The sequence below is a fragment of the Puma concolor genome, chromosome A1 (genome assembly GCF_028749965.1).
Source record: "Puma concolor isolate L17-30 chromosome A1, mPumCon1.1.hap2, whole genome shotgun sequence".
Classification (NCBI taxonomy): domain Eukaryota; kingdom Metazoa; phylum Chordata; class Mammalia; order Carnivora; family Felidae; genus Puma; species Puma concolor.
In genome coordinates this window covers 200,156,889-200,175,966 of record NC_141667.1, presented here as the reverse complement: position 1 = coordinate 200,175,966, position 19,078 = coordinate 200,156,889, and the positions used below count along the sequence as shown (strand labels likewise).

The window sequence follows — 19,078 nt, the reverse complement described above, 5'->3', positions numbered from 1 at the left end:
CTGGAGCTCTGTATGGGCCACACATTTATGGAGGATGGAAATCCATCCAATTAGCCAATTTGAAGTATAACCAAAAATAACACCATGGAATGGTTACCATGACAGAATATACATGTTGTTGGGATTCACTTGTTTTCCTTCCTCTCGCTGTAAGAAATGCTATTTTCATTGATGCATGTTGATATTTCAACCTCAAAGAATGAACCAGATGAATTCAAAATTGGAAATTCAGCTGGTCCCAACTCTAGGATGTCATTTAGATACAACTATATAATTCAGAAGAGTCAGGGTAATTTTTGGAGAAAAGTCAGGAAAATATGAAAACTCTAGTTTTATAAAGATGAATAGATACTTTTAAAGGATGTCTTCATTAAAATTTTATTACGTTTCCTTTCCTTTGTCTCTTATACACACTTTCTCTTTACATTGGCCTTAGCTGCACCCATTCCTACAAGAGTTATTCTACCTGTGTCTCTGGACTCACTGCAACTGTCTAATGAATGCAGCATACATCAAGGCTGACAGCCTTTTTAGTACCTTTATGAATATTGGCAGCATAATCTTGTTGTCAGAGATTCTGAAATTCGTAACAAATTCAAAAATAGCTCTTGTGAAGTGTGACAAAAGCTATAGTTATTAATACCTGGCAGGCATATTTTAGTATAAGACAGTGGCTCACCTTTTTGTTTTTCTCAATTTATTATATAAAAAACACCTGGCCCCCAAAGGATAAAATGTCTCTGTAATAAAGAAGTACTATTAGGTCCTCTGATCCAAAGCTCTTTGTTTATGTATACATGGTATAAATGGACACCAAACCAGAGATCCACTAATTTTTTTTGGCATTCTGATTAGTGAAAGATCATAACAGAATAATATTTAAATGATATTTTTCAGAACATGCAATATTGAAAAAGCAGAATATGGCCACTTCGATATTTAGTAACAGTAGAAATGATAAACTGTATAGAGGGGACATTAAAAATTGTTAGCAAGAGGGAAACATTTTCTTGATATGCCTGGTTTCTTGTGCAGCATCTCACCACTAGGCCCTGAGTTACACATAGAATAAGATGGTCCCTTTAAGCAAACACACACACACACACACACACACACACACACACACACACACACACAGACATACACACTGAATATTTTTGCAACCCCTTTAATCCAAAACACGATACTATTATCACAGATGTTCTTGTGGAAACTCTTAGAATAACAAGCTCCTAGCTATACATACAACTTTTTCTGCCCAGTCCTCCACTAAATGAACCAGACATGAGAAGAACAACAGCTGGAATAACCCCAAATACAATTTTATGCCACTTTGTTTCTAAAGTATCATTTTAACTTATGATCTGCCAGAATTTCATACCAAACTGGACTGATGCAGAACGTAAGAGGTGAAAAGCTCTGCAAAGCAGATTTTATGGTTACCAATGGATTCTAGATAATTCTCTTCTAATTTAAACACCGTGTTTAGGAAGGGCTCTGATTGACACTGCTTGCGTACCTTCCCTCCAACTTTCCAAGAGTCAGTGACACCATCATTGGCAGCCTCATCATAATCACAGTGTTGGAACAGTATGAAGGAACAATTCCTTCCAGGAATATGATGCTAGTTCCCAGAAGAAATTTCAAAGTATAACTCCAAAATGGCCACTGTAAAGTGCTTTTGCAAAGAATCCTAACTACATTTGTAATAATATCAGTGAAATGAGGTAATCAGTTATCAAATGTTATCTTAACAACCAAGGGTATGTATCTGCCCAGACCACTCAGACATATCTGTATGGCCCATTAAGTTTAGAAAGTAATTTTTCAAGTATTATTTCATTTGATTATCTTCACTATCCCATACAGTTTTAGGAAAGGTCTTACTGGCATTTTATAGATAGTAAGCAATTTGATTTTATCAGGTGACTTATTCAAGGTCATAAAGCTTAGGGATTGGGGTAGCTGAGGCTCCAACAAAGGTCTTCTGTCTCCTCATCTACAATCCTTTCTTCTGTGCCTTGCCTTGCCTTTCCCAGTGCCTTTCTTCCTTTTGTGCAAGGAAGGATGTACCTAAACCAATATATATATATTTTATTGTTTATTTATTTTTGAGAGCTAGAGTGTGTGTGGGGCGGGGAAGGGCAGAGAAAGAGAGGGAGACACAGATCTGAGGCAGGCTCCAGGCTTGGGAGCTGTCAGCACAGAGCCCAAATCAGGGCTTGAACTCACGAACTGCGAGATCATGACCTGAGCCGGAGTCGGACGCTTAACCGACTGAGCCACCCAGGTGCCCCCTGTACCAACATATCAATTAATACTAGTAATAAGTTTAATCATTTAGCACCATTTCGTTCAACATAAAAATAAACTTATTTGTCTGGTTTTTAGAAAAATTTTGTTGTGCTCTTGTTTTATGGCCTTCTAAATTCTTCCCATGTGTTATCACACTCAATCCTCATCTGTCCGTGATGGAAAGATAAGACTCAAAGGAAGCCTCATCTTCCTATTATCTATCTACGTGGCTTCTGCTGCTGAATGTTAGTAGTTAAAAACTCTGGCACATCTTTTTGGAGTATTTTGGGGGTGCAACATAAGCTTATTAAAATTGCAGCTCTAAAGGAATTAGCTTCTTTAGCTCTCCACACTATTGTTCTGAGGAACAGGCCTCAACTTTAGAAACGATGGAGATGAAGGATGGAAATAATATATAGCTATCTGGCATGTGTTTCGTGGGAGTCTTGGGAGTGCGCTCAGGTATTTCTAATTATCTGCCTAGATGAGAACCACCAGTTGCATTGCACACAGTGATCGTGAGCACCCTGGTTATGAGCACCCTTGAGTCTTCATGGCTCATTAGTCAGCTAATGATGCATTATGTTCCGCGAGGGCTGAGCACTGCCATCGCTCTTGGAGATACAGGATCTGGACTGGAATGAACCCAAAACCTATCTACGGTGTCCATATTAACTATTTAATTAATTAATTATATAATTAGCAGACAGTTTTTCGATATACATAATAAAGAGGTAAGATGGATAGGATCGGTTGACATTTCATGTAGTGTAAAAGATCCACTGAGCATGTGACATTTAAACAGGTAACCTCAGAGAAGCGAAGGAGTTTGAAGATACCTGGGTGAAGAACATTCCAGGCAGAATTAGACTTGCAGGTCTGCAGAATAAACGGAAGCCTGTCATGCTGACGTTGAGAGAAATAAGGGAGATGAGTGGGGAGATGAGGTCAAGGAGAGAGCCAGCGGCCAGATTATGTAGAGCTTGCAGACTATTGAAAAGTCTTTAGTGTTTACTCTGTAAAGATTAACACAGAAGTCATTCAAACAGTTATTCTAATTAAAATAAATCTTTTATCCAGGGCACATTTGGTCACTGAATAACTTAGTCACTGAACAGGAAGTCCTCTAGGCTTTGGGTATTCAGTGACCAAAGTGAGGGGAACGTTTTTTTCACAACTTCCTATTAAAAGCTACCCAGTAAAATTTTCATTAAATACTAAAAAGACCCTCCAAGTAAATCATTGTGAATTCTCCCTGTGGAAAAACTAGTGTGCTTTTCTATTTGACAAGACCACTAGTAAACCAAAAATGCAACACAGGAATAAAAGAAGGTAAAATATTTTTTTATACGTCTCATTAGAGTTACCTTGGTTGTCTAATTCAGTGACAAGAATACTCTTAAAAAGTCTTCCGTGCTAATGATGTTCAGACAATACAAATGTTTCACTTATATTTTCATTAATTAGGGCTTTGTGCTCTTTGTTTCTGCATATTATTCACAGAGACAGAATGAAAGGTAATAGGGTAACAATTAAAATATGAATATGGAAAGCAATTAGGAGTGGGGGAAACATCTACAAAAAGCATATATCACCGGAAGGTAATAATTTAATACTTTCATTTATACAAATGCTCAGAAAACACTGTCCACAATTAGAAAGTTCAGAGAAATTATTCTTGCCAGAATGGAACCTTTTACCAAATTATATTTCCTAGACCTTCAATATTCACCTCTTATAGGGCATTAGGGTTCTCTAGAGAAACATAACTAATAGGGTCTGTGTGTGTGTGTGTGTGTATGAGAGACAGAGAGAGAGAGAGAGAGAGAGAGAGAGAGAGAGAGAGAATGAGATTTAGTATAAGCAATTGGTTTATATAACTGTAGAATCTGTCAACTGCAAGATCTGCAGAGTATGTTGTTGGTGGGCTGGAGACCCAGGGAAGAGTTCAAGTCTGAGTCTAAGGGAACTCTGCTGACAGAATTCCCTCTTCACTGGGAAGGCCACTTTTTTTTTTTTTAATGTAATTTTTTTTTTTAAGTAAGCTTCACACACAGCACAGAGTCCAACCTGAGGCTTGACTTCAAGACCCTGAGATCAAGACCTGAGCTGAGATAAAAAATCCGATGCTTAACTGATTGAGCAACGCAAGTGCCCCAGACCACCTTTTATCTATAAAGGCCTTTAAGTGATTAGACAAGGCTCACCACAATTACAGTGAATAATCTGCTTTACTCAATCTGCTGGCTTAAATATTAATCTCATGTAAAAATATCTTCACAATAATATCTAGAATAATGTTTGATCAAATATCTGAGTACTGTGATGTAGATAACTTGACATATAAAATTAACCATCATATATGGGATAAAGTCCATTACAGGTTTGGAGTGGAGTAAGATTCTCTCTAGGGAGTGTGAAAGGTTCATCTCAGCAAAATATTTGACAAAAGATTATACTTCAGGGAGAAGTATAATTTTCAACATGATTCTAAAGCCATTAACTAAAATGGAAGCAAAACTTTAAACTATATATGTATTGTTTACTATATATAAAGGCATACTAAAATATTTTTGTGTCTGATATGTTCATAGTAAATTTTTTTTTTATTTTAAGTGGTTATTTATTTTTGAGAGAGAGACAGAGTGTGAGTGGGGGAGGGGCAGAGAGGGAGGGAGACACAGAATCGGAAGCAGGCTCCAGGCTCTGAGCTGTCAGCACAGAGCTCGACGCAGGGCTTGAACCCACAAACTGTGGGATCATGACCCGAGCCGAAGTCATACACTTAACTGACTGAGCCACCCAGGTGCCCCCAGAGTAAGATTTTTTTTAAGTCTTTCTTCCTTTTCTTGCAAACCACTCAGAGCATCCACCACCTCCATGTCTTTAACATCACTCAACACCTTACTACAGTTTACTGGAACCATTTTCACTAAAGCCATCATTGACCTCTGTAAGGCTAATGGGTATTTTTCAGTTCATTGATTGTATAGGCTCTTTCTTCTCGACACTCAACATTAGCTTCCGAAAGTCCATGATCTTCTTTATCTCCTTTATGGGATCTCTATTTTCTGATCATCACAGGATTTTGCAGATTCTCTTCTCCCTCCCCAAAAACTCCAAGTCAGTATCATTCACTTGGAATGATTTGAAATTTCTTTTTTAAAAAAAATTTTTTTCCAACGTTTATTTATTTTTGGGACAGAGAGAGACAGAGCATGAACGGCGGAGAGGCAGAGAGAGAGGGAGACACAGAATCGGAAACAGGCTCCAGGCTCTGAGCCATCAGCCCAGAGCCCGACGCGGGGCTCGAACTCACGAACCGCGAGATCGTGACCTGGCTGAAGTCGGACGCTTAACCGACTGCGCCACCCAGGCGCCCCTGAAATTTCTATTAATTTGGGAAAATTTATTTTTTACCTTCCGACACCCCCCTCCCAGATAATACAGGGTAATACCCAAGCTCTTTACGTGATGTCCCAGACCTCGTGGCACAGACTCAGCTTTACCACTCTTCTGCTTTGCACTGCACTTTGAACACCACGTGATATCTTTGTGCAAACTGGGATATTTCCCTTTTTTCTGTCTTACTCCTTGCTTCACACTCCCTAAAGACTGGTCTGACATCTTGTCCTCACTAGTCAGATTTAGTTCAAATAGAACCTCCTAGAAATTCTTCCTAAGAACCACACTCTCAGATATTTTACGTCTCTGCTGCTTGTTGAATGAAATAAAGAAATAAAAATTCTGACATATCTCAACCACAAACTTGTACTCTTTTTTGTATTGTAAGACACTCCATATGAAGTATATGACATTGAAATAAGCACCATTTTAAAACCGAGAAGCATAAAGAAAGATGTTCTCTAAATTTAAATAGTTTATAATCCAGACAACCTAAAAGCCTTATAATAAAAAGACCTATTTTTTTTTTTAATGTTGCAATGCTTGGTAGTTTCTCTTTAAAAAAAGTGAAACTATTATACTTTACATACATAGCATTTGTAACCTAATTTTTAGACGCACATATATAATATATGTATATAACTGATCCCATTATAAGCCTATACCATCCCATTGTTTTTCTTTCTTAAGTTTTAATGTAAATTCCAGTTATTGAACATAGAGTATAATATTAGTTTCAGTAGTAGAATTTGGTGATTCATCACTTATATACAACATGCAGGGCTCATCACAGCAAGTGCCCTCCTTAATACCCACTGCCCATTCAACTCATTCCCCCTTTCCTCCCCTCCAGCAACCTTCAGTTCATTCTCAATAGTTAAGAGTCTGTTCTATGGTTTGCCTCCTCTTTTTTCCCATGTTTACCTGTTTCATTTCTTAAAATGCACATATGAGTGAAATCATATGGCATTTGTCTTTCTCTGACTTATTTTGCTTAGCATAATACATTCTAGATCCCCCATGTTATTGGAAATGGCATGATTTCATTCTTTTTGATTGCCAAGTAATAGTCCATTGTATAATGCAAACCACCTTTTCCTTATTCACTCATCATTTGATGGATATTTGGGCTCTTTCCATAATTTGGCTATTGTTGATAATGCTGCTACAAATGTTGGGGTGCATGTACTCCTTCAAATCAGTATTTTTGTATCCTTTGCATAAATACCCAGTAGTACAATTGCTGGGTCATAGGGTAGTTCTATTTTTAACTTTTTGAGGAACCTCCATACTGTTTTCCAGAGTGGCTTCACCAGTTTGCATTCCCACCAATAGTGTAAGAGGGTTCCCCTGTCTCTGCATCCTCGTCAACACTTGTTTCCTGTGTTGTTAATTTTAGCCATTCTGACAGGCATGAGGTGATATCTCATTGTAGTTTTGATTTGCATTTCCCTGATTATGAGTGATGTTGAGCATCTATTCACATATCCGTTAGCCACCTAGAAGTCTTCTTTGGAAAAATGTCTATTCATGTCTTCTGCCCATTTTTAAATTGGATTATATGTTTTTTGGGTGTTCAGATTGAGGAGTTCTTTATAGATTTTGGTTAGTAACTCTCTATCAGATATGTCATTTACAAATATCTTCTTCTATTCTGAAGGTTGCCTTATAGTTTTGTTGATTGTTTCCTTTCCTGTGCAGAAGCCTTTTATCTTGATGATGCTTTTGTTTGCCTTGACTCCAGAAATATATCAAGTAAGAAGTTGCTATGGCCAATGTCAAAGAGGTTGTTGCCTGTGTTCTCCAGGATTTTGATAGTTTCTTCTTTCACATTTAGGCCTTTCATCCATTTTGAATTTATTTTTGTGTATGCTATAAGAAAGTGGTCCAGTTTCATTCTTTTGCATGTTGTTGTCCAGTTTTCTCAATGTACAGAAATTGGTGGCATTCTATACACCAATAATGAAGAAGCAGAAAAATAAATCAAGAAATTGATCCCATTTACAATTAATTGCACCAAAAACCATAAGATACCTAGGAATAAACCTACCCAAAGAGGTAAAATATCTGTATTCTGAAAACTATAAAACACTTAAGAAAGAAATTGAAGAGGACACAAAGAAATTAAAAAAAAAAATTCCTTGCTCATGTATTAGAAGAACAAATATTGTTAAAATGTCTATACTACCCAAAGTAATCTACACATTTAATGCAATCTCTATCAAAATACCACTAGCATTTCTCACAGAACTAGAACAAATAATCCTAAAATTTGTATGGAAGCACAAAAGATTCTAAATAGCCAAAGCAACCTTGAAAAAGAAAAGCAAAGCTAGGGGCATCACAATTCCAGACTTCAAGTTATATTACAAAGCTGTAGTAATCAAGATAGTATGGTACTAGTACAAAACCAGACACATAGATCAATGGAACAGAATAGAAAACTCAGAAATGGACCCACAACTATATGGTCAACTAGTGTTCGACAAAGCAAGAAAGAATATCCAATGGGAAAAAGACCTATTGTTTTGAAACTTGATGGACAAGGACATCAGTTTTTAAATTGATCTATTGGGGCACCTGGGTGGCTCAGTAGGTTAAGCAACTGACTTCGTCTCAGGTCATGATCTCATAGTTTGTGAGTTCGAGCCCCCCTCCCCAGTCAGGCTCTGTACGGACAGCTCAGAGTCTGGAGCCTGCTTCGGATTCTGTGTCTCCCTCTCTCTCTGCCCCTCCCCCACTAACACTCTGTCTCTCTCTCTCTCTCTCTCTCTCTCTCTCTCAAAAATAAATTTAAAAAATATAAAAAGTAAATTGATCCATTAATTTATAAGTATAAAATAATGGACTGGACTGAATAAGATATTTAAAAATAATTAATATAAATTACTCTATGTAAAGAAGGATATTATTTTTAAAATCTGTAGTAAGACAAATGTGAAATACTTTCTTAGATGACTAAAGTTAAATGGTAAGACTTACAGAACTGAAGGGACATTAGAATTATCAACTCTAACTTGTTATTTCATTGGTGGAGAAATTAATACTTAACAAAATTATGACTGACCCCAACTTTATGAGAACAAAGGTACTTTGAGTGTCACTATGGGCTGTTTCTGTTCTATAAGTATTACTGAAGTAGTTTCTAGACCAACCATATTAGTATCTTTGTGTGGAACCATTCATATTTGACAAGCATCTTGTTATAGGCTACAAAAGGGATCACAATTCTCTATCTTACCCTACAGTCACTTTTTTTTTTTTTTTTTTTGCATTGTGAGTTGGCAGCTTCTCCCATTGATATATTGAGTCTATTTATGTATATCTTATATCTTGATGGGTTTTGTGACTTGCTTTGAGTAACACAGTATGGGATAAATGGAACTGTGCCAGTTCTAAGCTTAGGACTCAGGAGGATTTTCCCACTGCCACTTACTTTCACCACTAAGACACTGCAAAGCTGCCCATGAGAACAACCTTATGTTAGCCTGTGGGATGATGGGAAACAGGTGGCCTAATTGTCCTTTCACCTCAGCTGACATAAAACTAACAACCAGAGATGTGAGTGAGGCCATCTTAGACCATGCATCTCCTACCCAATCCACCATATGACTGGCAGCTGAAATACATTCACAGAATCCAGCCATATATTAAAAACAAAACAAAACAAAACAAAAACAAACAAACAAACAAACAAAAACACCCAGCTGAGCCCAGCTCCAGCTGCTGACCCAGAGAATTTAAACCATTACATCAAATCATGCAGTTTCAGGGCTTTCTTTGTTAGTTTTTGATTGATTTTACACAGTAATATATAATCAATATACACCCTTAGGTTATTTCCTATAAACACTAAAAGTTTAACATTTACTACTTTTTTTGTCTTGCTGCCTCTCCAAAATTCATTTCTAAGAGATTCCCAAAAGGAGACTTACAATTTAGAATATGAGCAACTGACTACTGAATAGCCTTCTAAATAAAAGCGAACAATACACTGAATTGGGGGGGGAGGTATTTATACACACATATTTATGAATAAACTATTGAAAAACAAATTGTAAGTTCATATAAACACAGTCCATTGTGGTGCTGGTTTTGTAAATTTAGTAATTTTAATAGGAAATTAAATTTGACCTGAACCACATATCAAACTGTCAGTTCTATTCATGTAAACTAAATGTAACCTATGCTGCCTGAACATAATCAGAAAATTAGCTATTAAGCTGTCTTTGCATGGCAAATAAAGTTCAAAGTTCTCCTAAAGCTCTCAAGGATAATTTTATATTAGAAGCTACCCAGGATACAATTAAAATTTTATGACAGTTGTCAGAAAATGTCTTGAGAATGTAACACACATTTATATCTGTGTATGAGTAATTAATACCCATTTCCAAACGGGTACCTCATATACAAAAGGAACTGAGGACTCCCTTTGGGTAGATTATAACTGCTGTGTCATACCTTAGATATACATAGACCATTGATGGTAATTAAAATTTATTTTGTAATAGTGATAAGCTAAGAGATCATTAAAGGTCATGACTTTGTCCTTAATTATTTGGGTTATTGTTGTTATTTAATTAAACGAGTTTAATGAATCTTTGGTTACCACGTGGCTCTAAACTGAGCAATACACTTCAAAAGACCATGTTTTTGACAGCTTTGGCCGCTCTTTCTTATGCTCATGGAAGTAACTTATTGTACTCAACATACCTCAGATTAGGTCAGTTAATTCTCTGGGCAAGAACAAATTGGATGGGAAAAGCATTTTGACTAAATTTAACAGAATTCAATTCAATTCAGTTCAACTCAGTTCAATGCAACCAAATGGTATGTTAGACATTTTCATGCAAGAAGAATCCCTTCCTTGGCAGAGTAAATGACAGTCTAATTCATTCCATTACTTCTACCATGCAAGACTCTGAAGAAAAGTGCCAAAATGGGGCATTCCCTCTACAGACAAAGTACCAAGAGTGTCTTAGATTTAACACAAGTCAAGCTAGATTTAAGATTCATCATTCCTTCCTAAAGTAATGTAAGGAAGATGGAGAAAGATCCAATGGTTAATTGCAATGAGAGTGTATTCATGTCTTAGACCTGTCATACTAAATTACCACAAATTAGGTGGCTTATAACAGCAGAAATTTTTTTCTCACAGTTGAAGCTACAGTCCCAAATCAAAGTGTCCGCAGAGGTATGCTCCTCCTGAAGGCACTGAGGAAAATTTTTCCTTGCCTCCTTCAATTTCTGGTGGTTTCTGGTGTTCCTTGGCTTCTGGAAACCTAACTCCAATTTCTGCTTCCATCTTTATTGGGCCATCTTCCCTGATTGTTTCTGTTATCTTCGCATGATATTCTCCTGTTTCGCACCCTCTCCCCCTGCCTTTTTTTCTTTTTTCTTTTTTTTCTTTTCTTTCTTTTCTTTTCTTTTCTTTTCTTTTCTTTTCTTTTCTTTTCCTTCCTTCTTTTCCTTTCTCTCTCTCTCTCTCTTTCTCTTTTTTTTATAGGTACACTAATCATTGGATTTAGGACCTTAATCCAGTATGACTTCATCTTAACCAATTACATCAGCAAAGAAACTATTTCTAAATATGGTCACATTATACTCAATTATAGACAAAACACAGAAAGAACTAGAAAAATGTGCTCATGCATCTACTTGAACCATAGAATCAAGACATTCACTGCCATTTTCCTTATGTGTCAGTTAACGGACTTGAATTATATATACCCTTACAGTTTTTAGTTCTGCAGTGTTTGTTTACATTTTAAAGACTTGCACATATAGGTAAAGTGAACTTAGGAGAAGTACTGAGAAATCTTCTATAGGTAGTAGTAGATGAGAAGGCTTTAAATGAAGTGATGTGAAAGTTTTGGGTAGGTTTAGACTAGTAATCATCACCATACACTATATCATTTATACCTGCTTTATTAAGGTCTATGTGAAGTATCAAACAGACTATTTCCATTAAGGATACCAGGCTATAAAACTAAATTAAATTTGACCATCAGATTTTACCAGTGTAGGGTACAGGGTTAGTTTTATGTATCAATGAGGCTAAGCTATAGGACACAGTTATACAATCAAATTATAATCTTGGTGTTGTTCTGAAGGTGTTTTATAGATGTGGTTAACATCTATAATCAACCGAATATAGGAAGGTTACTCTAGATAATATGAATGAGCTTCGTTCAACTAGTTGAGGGCCTTAAGAGAAAAAAAATTGGCATTTCCTGGGCAAGAAAAAATTCTGCTTCAAGGCTACAACATTGACTCCTGCCTGTTTCCAGCCTGTCATCCTTCCCTATGAATTTTGGACTTGCCAGCCTGCACAAACATGGGAGCTAATTTCTTAAAAATAGATCTCTTTTGTATGTATATATTTTACATTTAAAATTTTATATATTTATCATATTGGTTGTTTCTCTGGAGAACTCTTACTAATAAAAATGGTGAGTTACACAAGTCATCATTATAGAGAAATTCACAATATTTATAATTTTCAAATTAATATATGTGTGTAGAAAGTTATATGGTCATAAAATGTACCTTCAACGTAGAAGAAACATATATAAGGATTATTGTAATTGAGTGTTGACCAGAATATCTTTACTTTTTAATAACTTATTTTTTTCCTTTTTATTCTCTTTACATACTCATTAACACAATGGTGTTCTTGAGGAAGAGAATTAAATAATTTAAATCAATTGCACATTAAACTGTGAAAATCCCTGACACATTATTCTTTCCTATCACTAGAAAGTAGAATAAAAATAATCAGCAGTATATCTGATTTACACCTCAAACATGTATATGTAATCTGGTCAGGTAGTGTAATTCCTCTCAGTTTGAGAAATGAATATTTGTCTCACAAACCCATTAAGTGCACTGTAAAGTAGTTAAGGAAAAAAGAGAAAAGTCAATTGAATTACACATTTAAAAAAGACAGTTCTATTTTTTTCTTTTAAACAGCATGTGTTATACAAACAAATAATACAAATAAAATATAGAAATGTAACGCATTGGTGCCCTGCTATAAAGAATTTTGTCTTTAATCAGAAATCGTCTAGACCCAAACTACCCTCTATGTGCTACATAAGGAATGAGACAGAATTGGGACACACCATTTGTTATCCTGAGATTATATAAATACATTAAACAAGAAAAATATAAAGTATATTTAATTTCCTTTACTTGATTTGTATGTTTATCCTAATTATGATGTTTTATTGTCACTTAGAATCACAACAAAGAGAACAGTAGTCATTTTCATTGAAAAACCTCAAGATTTGTTTTTCCCTTGGTGAACCAGAACAGAACATTCTGATATCGATTAACATATCCCTAGGTTTTCATTCTCTGGGTTAAACAGACATAAGATAAAACATACCAAATTAGTTAATAAAAGATTTCAAGAAATGTAATAAAAATCAAACTTGTTTTATTTAAAAAAAAATTTTTTTCAACGTTTTTTTATTTATTTTTGGGACAGAGAGAGACAGAGCATGAACGGGGGAGGGGCAGAGAGAGAGGGAGACACAGAACCGGAAACAGGCTCCAGGCTCTGAGCCATCAGCCCAGAGCCCGACGCGGGGCTCGAACTCACGGGCCGCGAGATCGTGACCTGGCTGAAGTCGGACGCTTAACCGACTGCGCCACCCAGGCGCCCCAAACTTGTTTTAATTCGATGATGGAATACTTCTGTATTTGATAAAATTGGACTTTTGTAACTTGACAAATTATATAGGTCCATTATCCTATAACTACTTCAGCCTTCAACCCAGTTACTCACAGCACCGACTTCATAGAAATGAAATTCAATTGATAACTTTTAAATTAATCTGGTACCATTTGCCATGTAAGCAGCAATTGCTCAAAAATATTTTATTTTATCGACCACTTAAGTCAAGCTGTGGCCTGTATACTCTTTGTGGGACTTTGCAGAGCCAAGAGTGTCATAGGGGCATTTATTCTTAATATGGGGACATTATTACCGAAAAAGAAAAAAAAAATATTTTTACATTCCTCATTGGATAAGTGAATGTTCAAATCAACAGAGTACACAAGGCTATTGTTTGGGAGCGTAGGTTAATTAGATTAACTTCCTAGTAACCACTGCCACTGTCTTCCGCTGAACCATAAAGTAGATTTTCTTACCAGCATTAGGGTGATTGCATTCTGCATTACTTCCAGTATTGGTGAAAACCTTCCCACATCCCACCTATATTTGTTTGGGTTGTGATCTTTTCCCTAATCCTCTTAAAGATAAAGGTGCCCTTGCACATTTTCCCCCTAATTTTACAGAAGGATAACAAAGAACTACCCTATTGTTGTTTATCTTTAGCAACCTGTGGAAGGAAATTTTCCTAGGGGTGTTATTTTAAAAAGTGACATTCCTGTTTTCTCTTCCAAATAGAGCAAGATATACTTAAGAATGCAACACAGAATGTACATTTTTAAATAATCTAAAGAGTCAAAGGGATATGTTAATATATAAATTAATTCATGTAACTATTTAAATAATATTTCATTAAAAAATAATGACCTTCCAGACACTATAACTTGTAAAAAGCTTTATGGTGTGTGTGTGTGTGTGTGTGTGTGTGTGTGTGTGTGTGTGTGTGTGTGTTAGTGCCTGTTTTTCCACTGTCTTAATGTTGAGGAAAATAACTATACCTTTTTTATTGTGTAATGAGATGTGGTATACTAAAACATAACAGTAATGCCTTTTAAATAGATATTTTAGCTTCTCAACATTAGAACTTTATAATTCAAAACATTACTCTATTTTTTAAGATCTATTCTTTAAATAGAAAATTATAAATGCTAGTTTTATTCTTTTTAAAATTTTAGTAACTTCCTATAATTTATTGTTGTGATCGTAATAACTATAGTGATATCCACTTTATTTTGTATGATATATTTTTTATTTCAGTGTAGTTGACACACAATATTACATTAGTTTCAGGTATACAACATAGTGATTCAACTTCTCTATACATTATGCTCTTTTCACCACAACTGTATCTATCACTATACCATCAGTATTACAATATCATTGACTATATTCCCTACGCTGTGCCTTTCACTCCCATACTTCCTTCCATAATTGGAAGCTTGAAATCAGGAGCTGTGAGATCATGACCTGAGCTGAAGTCGGACACTTAACTGACTAAGCCGTCCGGGTGCTCCAACTCTATAGGATTATTATTCATAATACAGTTGGATTTTAAAAATGTTAGCTCAGCAAAATTAGAGATTCTTTATATTTGATTTTAATAAATACACAAACTAACCATTTGTACATCAGTAATAATTCTCATCATTTCCTAAAATGTTTTACACAGAATACTGGTTCTATGAGAACTGATTAATTGATTTTAGAATAGAGGACAGGTAGTCAAATATGTTTATATATCACAATTCTCTCTGGAAAAGGTTCAGTGAAGAATAATGTATTAGAAGATCTTCAAAATGTTCCATCATAGAATTCTGCTGAATTTTGTTAAACCTAGTATTTTTAAACTTGCCCAAATATGTGATTATGGAATTAAATACATTTTTATAAACCAGTGAAAAATCAATACAAACATACAGGTAACTTTGCGTGGGTGAGTGTACAAATTTGTATACTAAACTAGTTTTAAAAGGAACATATTATATTGGAAACATTGGTCCAAAGGCTACTTTGTCATGAAAGATTTTTTAATTTGTTTAGTGTTTATTTATTTTTGAGAGACGGACAGAGCATGAGTAGGAGAAGGGCAGAGATGGAGGGAGACGGAATCTGAAGCAGGCTCCAGGCTCTGAGCTGTCAGCACTGAGCCCGATGCAGGGTTTGAACCCATGAACTGCGAAATTATGACCTGATCCGAAGTCAGACACTTAACCAACTGAGCCACCCAGGCACCTCTATCATGAAAGATTTTAAAGATGGTTGAAAGATTTTAAAGATGGTTGACAAGTCAAATTAGTTTTGTAAGTTTGATGGTCAAAGATATGTTCTAAAATTTAAGTATATCTTGGGGTAACCGTAAAGCTAATTTTCTTTGTTAGATGGTCCTCATTAAAGGGAATAATAGATAAGTCTATGAGAAATGCCACTTCGGATTCATGGATATAATAATACTATTTTTTTAGTAGAAAACAAATTGTAATAACAAACTGAAAGAAAAAAAAAATTTCATTTCAAAATTTGCCCTCTGTATTAGCAAAAGACAACCATAACTGAATAAAAAGAAAGTCTATAATTTCAAAACACTTTTGAGTATAAGGCAAAGAGATGACTTTCGAATTATTGATACATATAATCCATATCCTCATCTGTTTACTGCTGTTTTGCATTTGTATTTTGTAATTGTCAAATGACTTAAGCTTAATGGATAAATTCAAGTAAGAGAATATCATGCAAAGTTTACAAAACCCTTAGTAAGTCATGGACTCTGAAATTCCTTTGGTGTTTCTACAAAAAATTATAGTACAAGAATATTAATATTTTGTAAGACTTCTCTGAAACAAAAGAGGTGCAGAGACTTCTAGTTTTCCTTCTACATCTATCCCTCTCTTGTTCCATGGAAATAGACATTTGGGTTGGGCATGTGGCCACCATAATATATTTTCCAGCCTGCCTGGAGGCTAAGTACTGGGCAATGGATTATAAACAGGGGTATCTCTCAGATGTTTCTGGCCTCTTCATCCCCTCCACCATTCCCCTGCCTGGGTTTCAAAGCTGCTGTCTTAAGTTAGAGGCAATACATGGTGAAGTAATAAGTACAAAGAAGCTGTATCCCTGATAGCACAAAGCCTTAAACTTGTATACAAGCAAAAACTAAATTATTATTTTGTTAATGTTACATGCTATTTTGGGTTTTGTGTCACTTGCAGCTAAACTTCATCTTAACTAATACAAGACTGTTGGAGGGAAGAGGGATGATGTTGACTAAGTAGCCTGGCATTTTTATCAAAGAACAGTCATTCTTTACCTTTTAAGTGATTCACGAACACACAAGAGAGACATTACATACTGCATGTTTACGACATTACAAATGATACTCTAGACTAATATCCTTGATTTCTCTACTACAACTTGTTTGATTAGCCCCTTGACACTCTACTCAACTGAGGGAAAGAAAAGTAATTTATGACATTTTCAGAAATTTGGCTAATCTACTTTCACAAGCTTGTCAGCTGGGGTTTGAAGCTCAGGGTGACTCAGTAATTTTTCTTTTTTTTAATTTCTAATTTTCTGAGAAATGTAGAGCTTTTCTAGGGACAAATCCTTCCCTTTATGGTGGCCAAGAGTGTCTTTTCCTTGACTTGATGTGACACCTCCTTAAAATGACCTTGGAACTAGGATCCCAAAGGACCATATCCAATTTAAGCCCTTTCTGCCAAAAGGAGCCTCACTGGTTATTTTTTACAGCAACAGACTTGAAGCAGAATGCATCTTGCTGCAGAAAAGATAGAGAATATGATTCATAGCAGCCATATGATTCATAGCATTCATAGCTCACCAACTTTGGGAAAAGCACCTGGAATCACATGCCCTCCTGCTGTTCATTGGCTTTTTCTCCATTAGAAAGAATTATATCAGAAAGAATTACAAAGAAGGTGGCAACACAGAAGAAAATAGGCAGGGAGGAGGTAACAGGAAATGGGACAGTTCTAGAACTCATGTCAAATTTAAGGCAAATGCATAGTGACAGCTAACCAATTTTTAAAATTCTCCATGTACTCTGTTACCTACCTGAGAGTATAAACAAACACTGATGCCCTAATGGTATAGAAGAATGAAGTTCTTTAGTAGAGCTTGGTGTTAAGCAGAACAAAGTTTGGTTAATTTAAACTCTAAGGCTACGATTAGCTATTGATGTGCATTTTTTGACTATCAATTTCTAACTTTTTGCATGGCAAATAATGTGGAATAATTCTCTACCTCAAAAACAGTGGAGCAAAAAACTGTGGAGCATCCTAAAATATAAGATGAAATTTCAGGAGCCAAATAACCTACATTTCCTTTATTCAGTTTCATGAATAAAAAATAGATCTATTTTATGTGGGGATTTTACCCTAATGAGGGAAGTACCTGATTTTTCTATGGCCTATTGCTGAATTTTAAGTGTAAAATGAACCCATTTATGGACAGACCAAATACAAAGAATACTAATGTACGTTGTCTTAGAGCTGTCAGTCCCCAACAAGTTGTCTCTCCAGACCATCAAAGATGAGCCCACAGGTGCCTTGTTTACTATGCCAGTTGGCCCTACCCACTTTCCACACCAGTCTGGTTCAAGGCGGATTATTATCCATATCACCCCAAACATCTGGTCTTAGTTGAAATTTCCTGATATTGATTCTTAGATTCTATATTATTCCTCCATCTCAGCCTATACTACCTTGGTGTCTAGTTCTGTGAAGAGTTCTGTGGAGAGCCTCTGAGCTATTTTTCTGTGGTCCCCTAGGTTCAACATTTATTTGCCTCTCTGAATGTTTACTTCCTTCCTCTATTCTCTAATGCTAGGCCATCTCTTTCTTTTGGCATCATTATGTTCCACCTTGGACTTTTAGTACAGATGTGTGTAAGAGAAAACCAAAATTTGGATGGTGTTATTCTCTGTCAGGTATCAGCTGGGCATAATCCCGATAACTTCTGATGCACTTACTGAGTCCAGTGACACAGTCTGATGCCTATTCCAAATCCCTTTGTGTTACTGAGATAGTCTTATGATCAATTCAGTTCTACAAACAATGTTGCAAACCTACAGAGTTCCAGGCACCGGATATATGAAAATTAATAAGGCACTGATTGTATCTTCAGGGAAAGTCATACATCTGAAAATCAACATAAGGTGTTCACTATGTTGATGCTTGGTCCAGATATTTAACAGTATGAAATAGCTAAAAGAAGAAAGATTGACATCTGCACTGGTCAAAAGGAAGTCTAGTTCTAAAATAAAATCACTCAACTAATTTGGAAAAAAGATTAAAGAAAGAACCAACATAGAGCAGAATGTCCCTTGTGTGTTCTTGTATCCCCAATGCCTAAAATATAGCTCAGTACATTGTAGAAATGCACTAAATACATTTTGAATGGATTGATTATTCTTACAGCAGATTAAGCTGGCATATAAATTAAATAGTTTCATGTGAACTTCTCACTGACACAGATCTGTAACTCAAATATATATACCATAAGTACTAAATTGTAACACATAAAGTTGATTTGTAAAGTGGCTTTATACATTACTTCCATCAGGACAAAAACTGCCCAAAAAGACAGAGAACACTTTTGTGAAAGATTGAAGAGTTAACTTGGTGACTTGTGTTGAGAAGTTATTCAAAGGAAAAAAGACCTGACCTTCAACAGGAATGTGATTTG

At 35.7% G+C, this 19,078-nt stretch overlaps 1 protein-coding gene across 11 annotated transcripts in view; it reads right to left on the bottom strand.

The window, feature by feature from the left end:
* The window catches only part of PCDH9 (protocadherin 9), a 929,525-nt gene that overhangs the window by 231,723 nt on the left and 678,724 nt on the right, over window positions 1–19,078 (bottom strand). The window contains exon 5 of one of the 11 annotated variants that reach the window (XM_086710794.1): window positions 3,292–3,311. The exons of the other annotated variants lie outside the window; for them this stretch is intronic. Coding sequence (XP_086566920.1) covers window positions 3,307–3,311 — 5 coding nt within the window. The 3' untranslated portion in view covers window positions 3,292–3,306. Of the gene's footprint in view, window positions 1–3,291; window positions 3,312–19,078 lie in introns of those variants that run through there. 11 annotated transcript variants of the gene reach the window in all.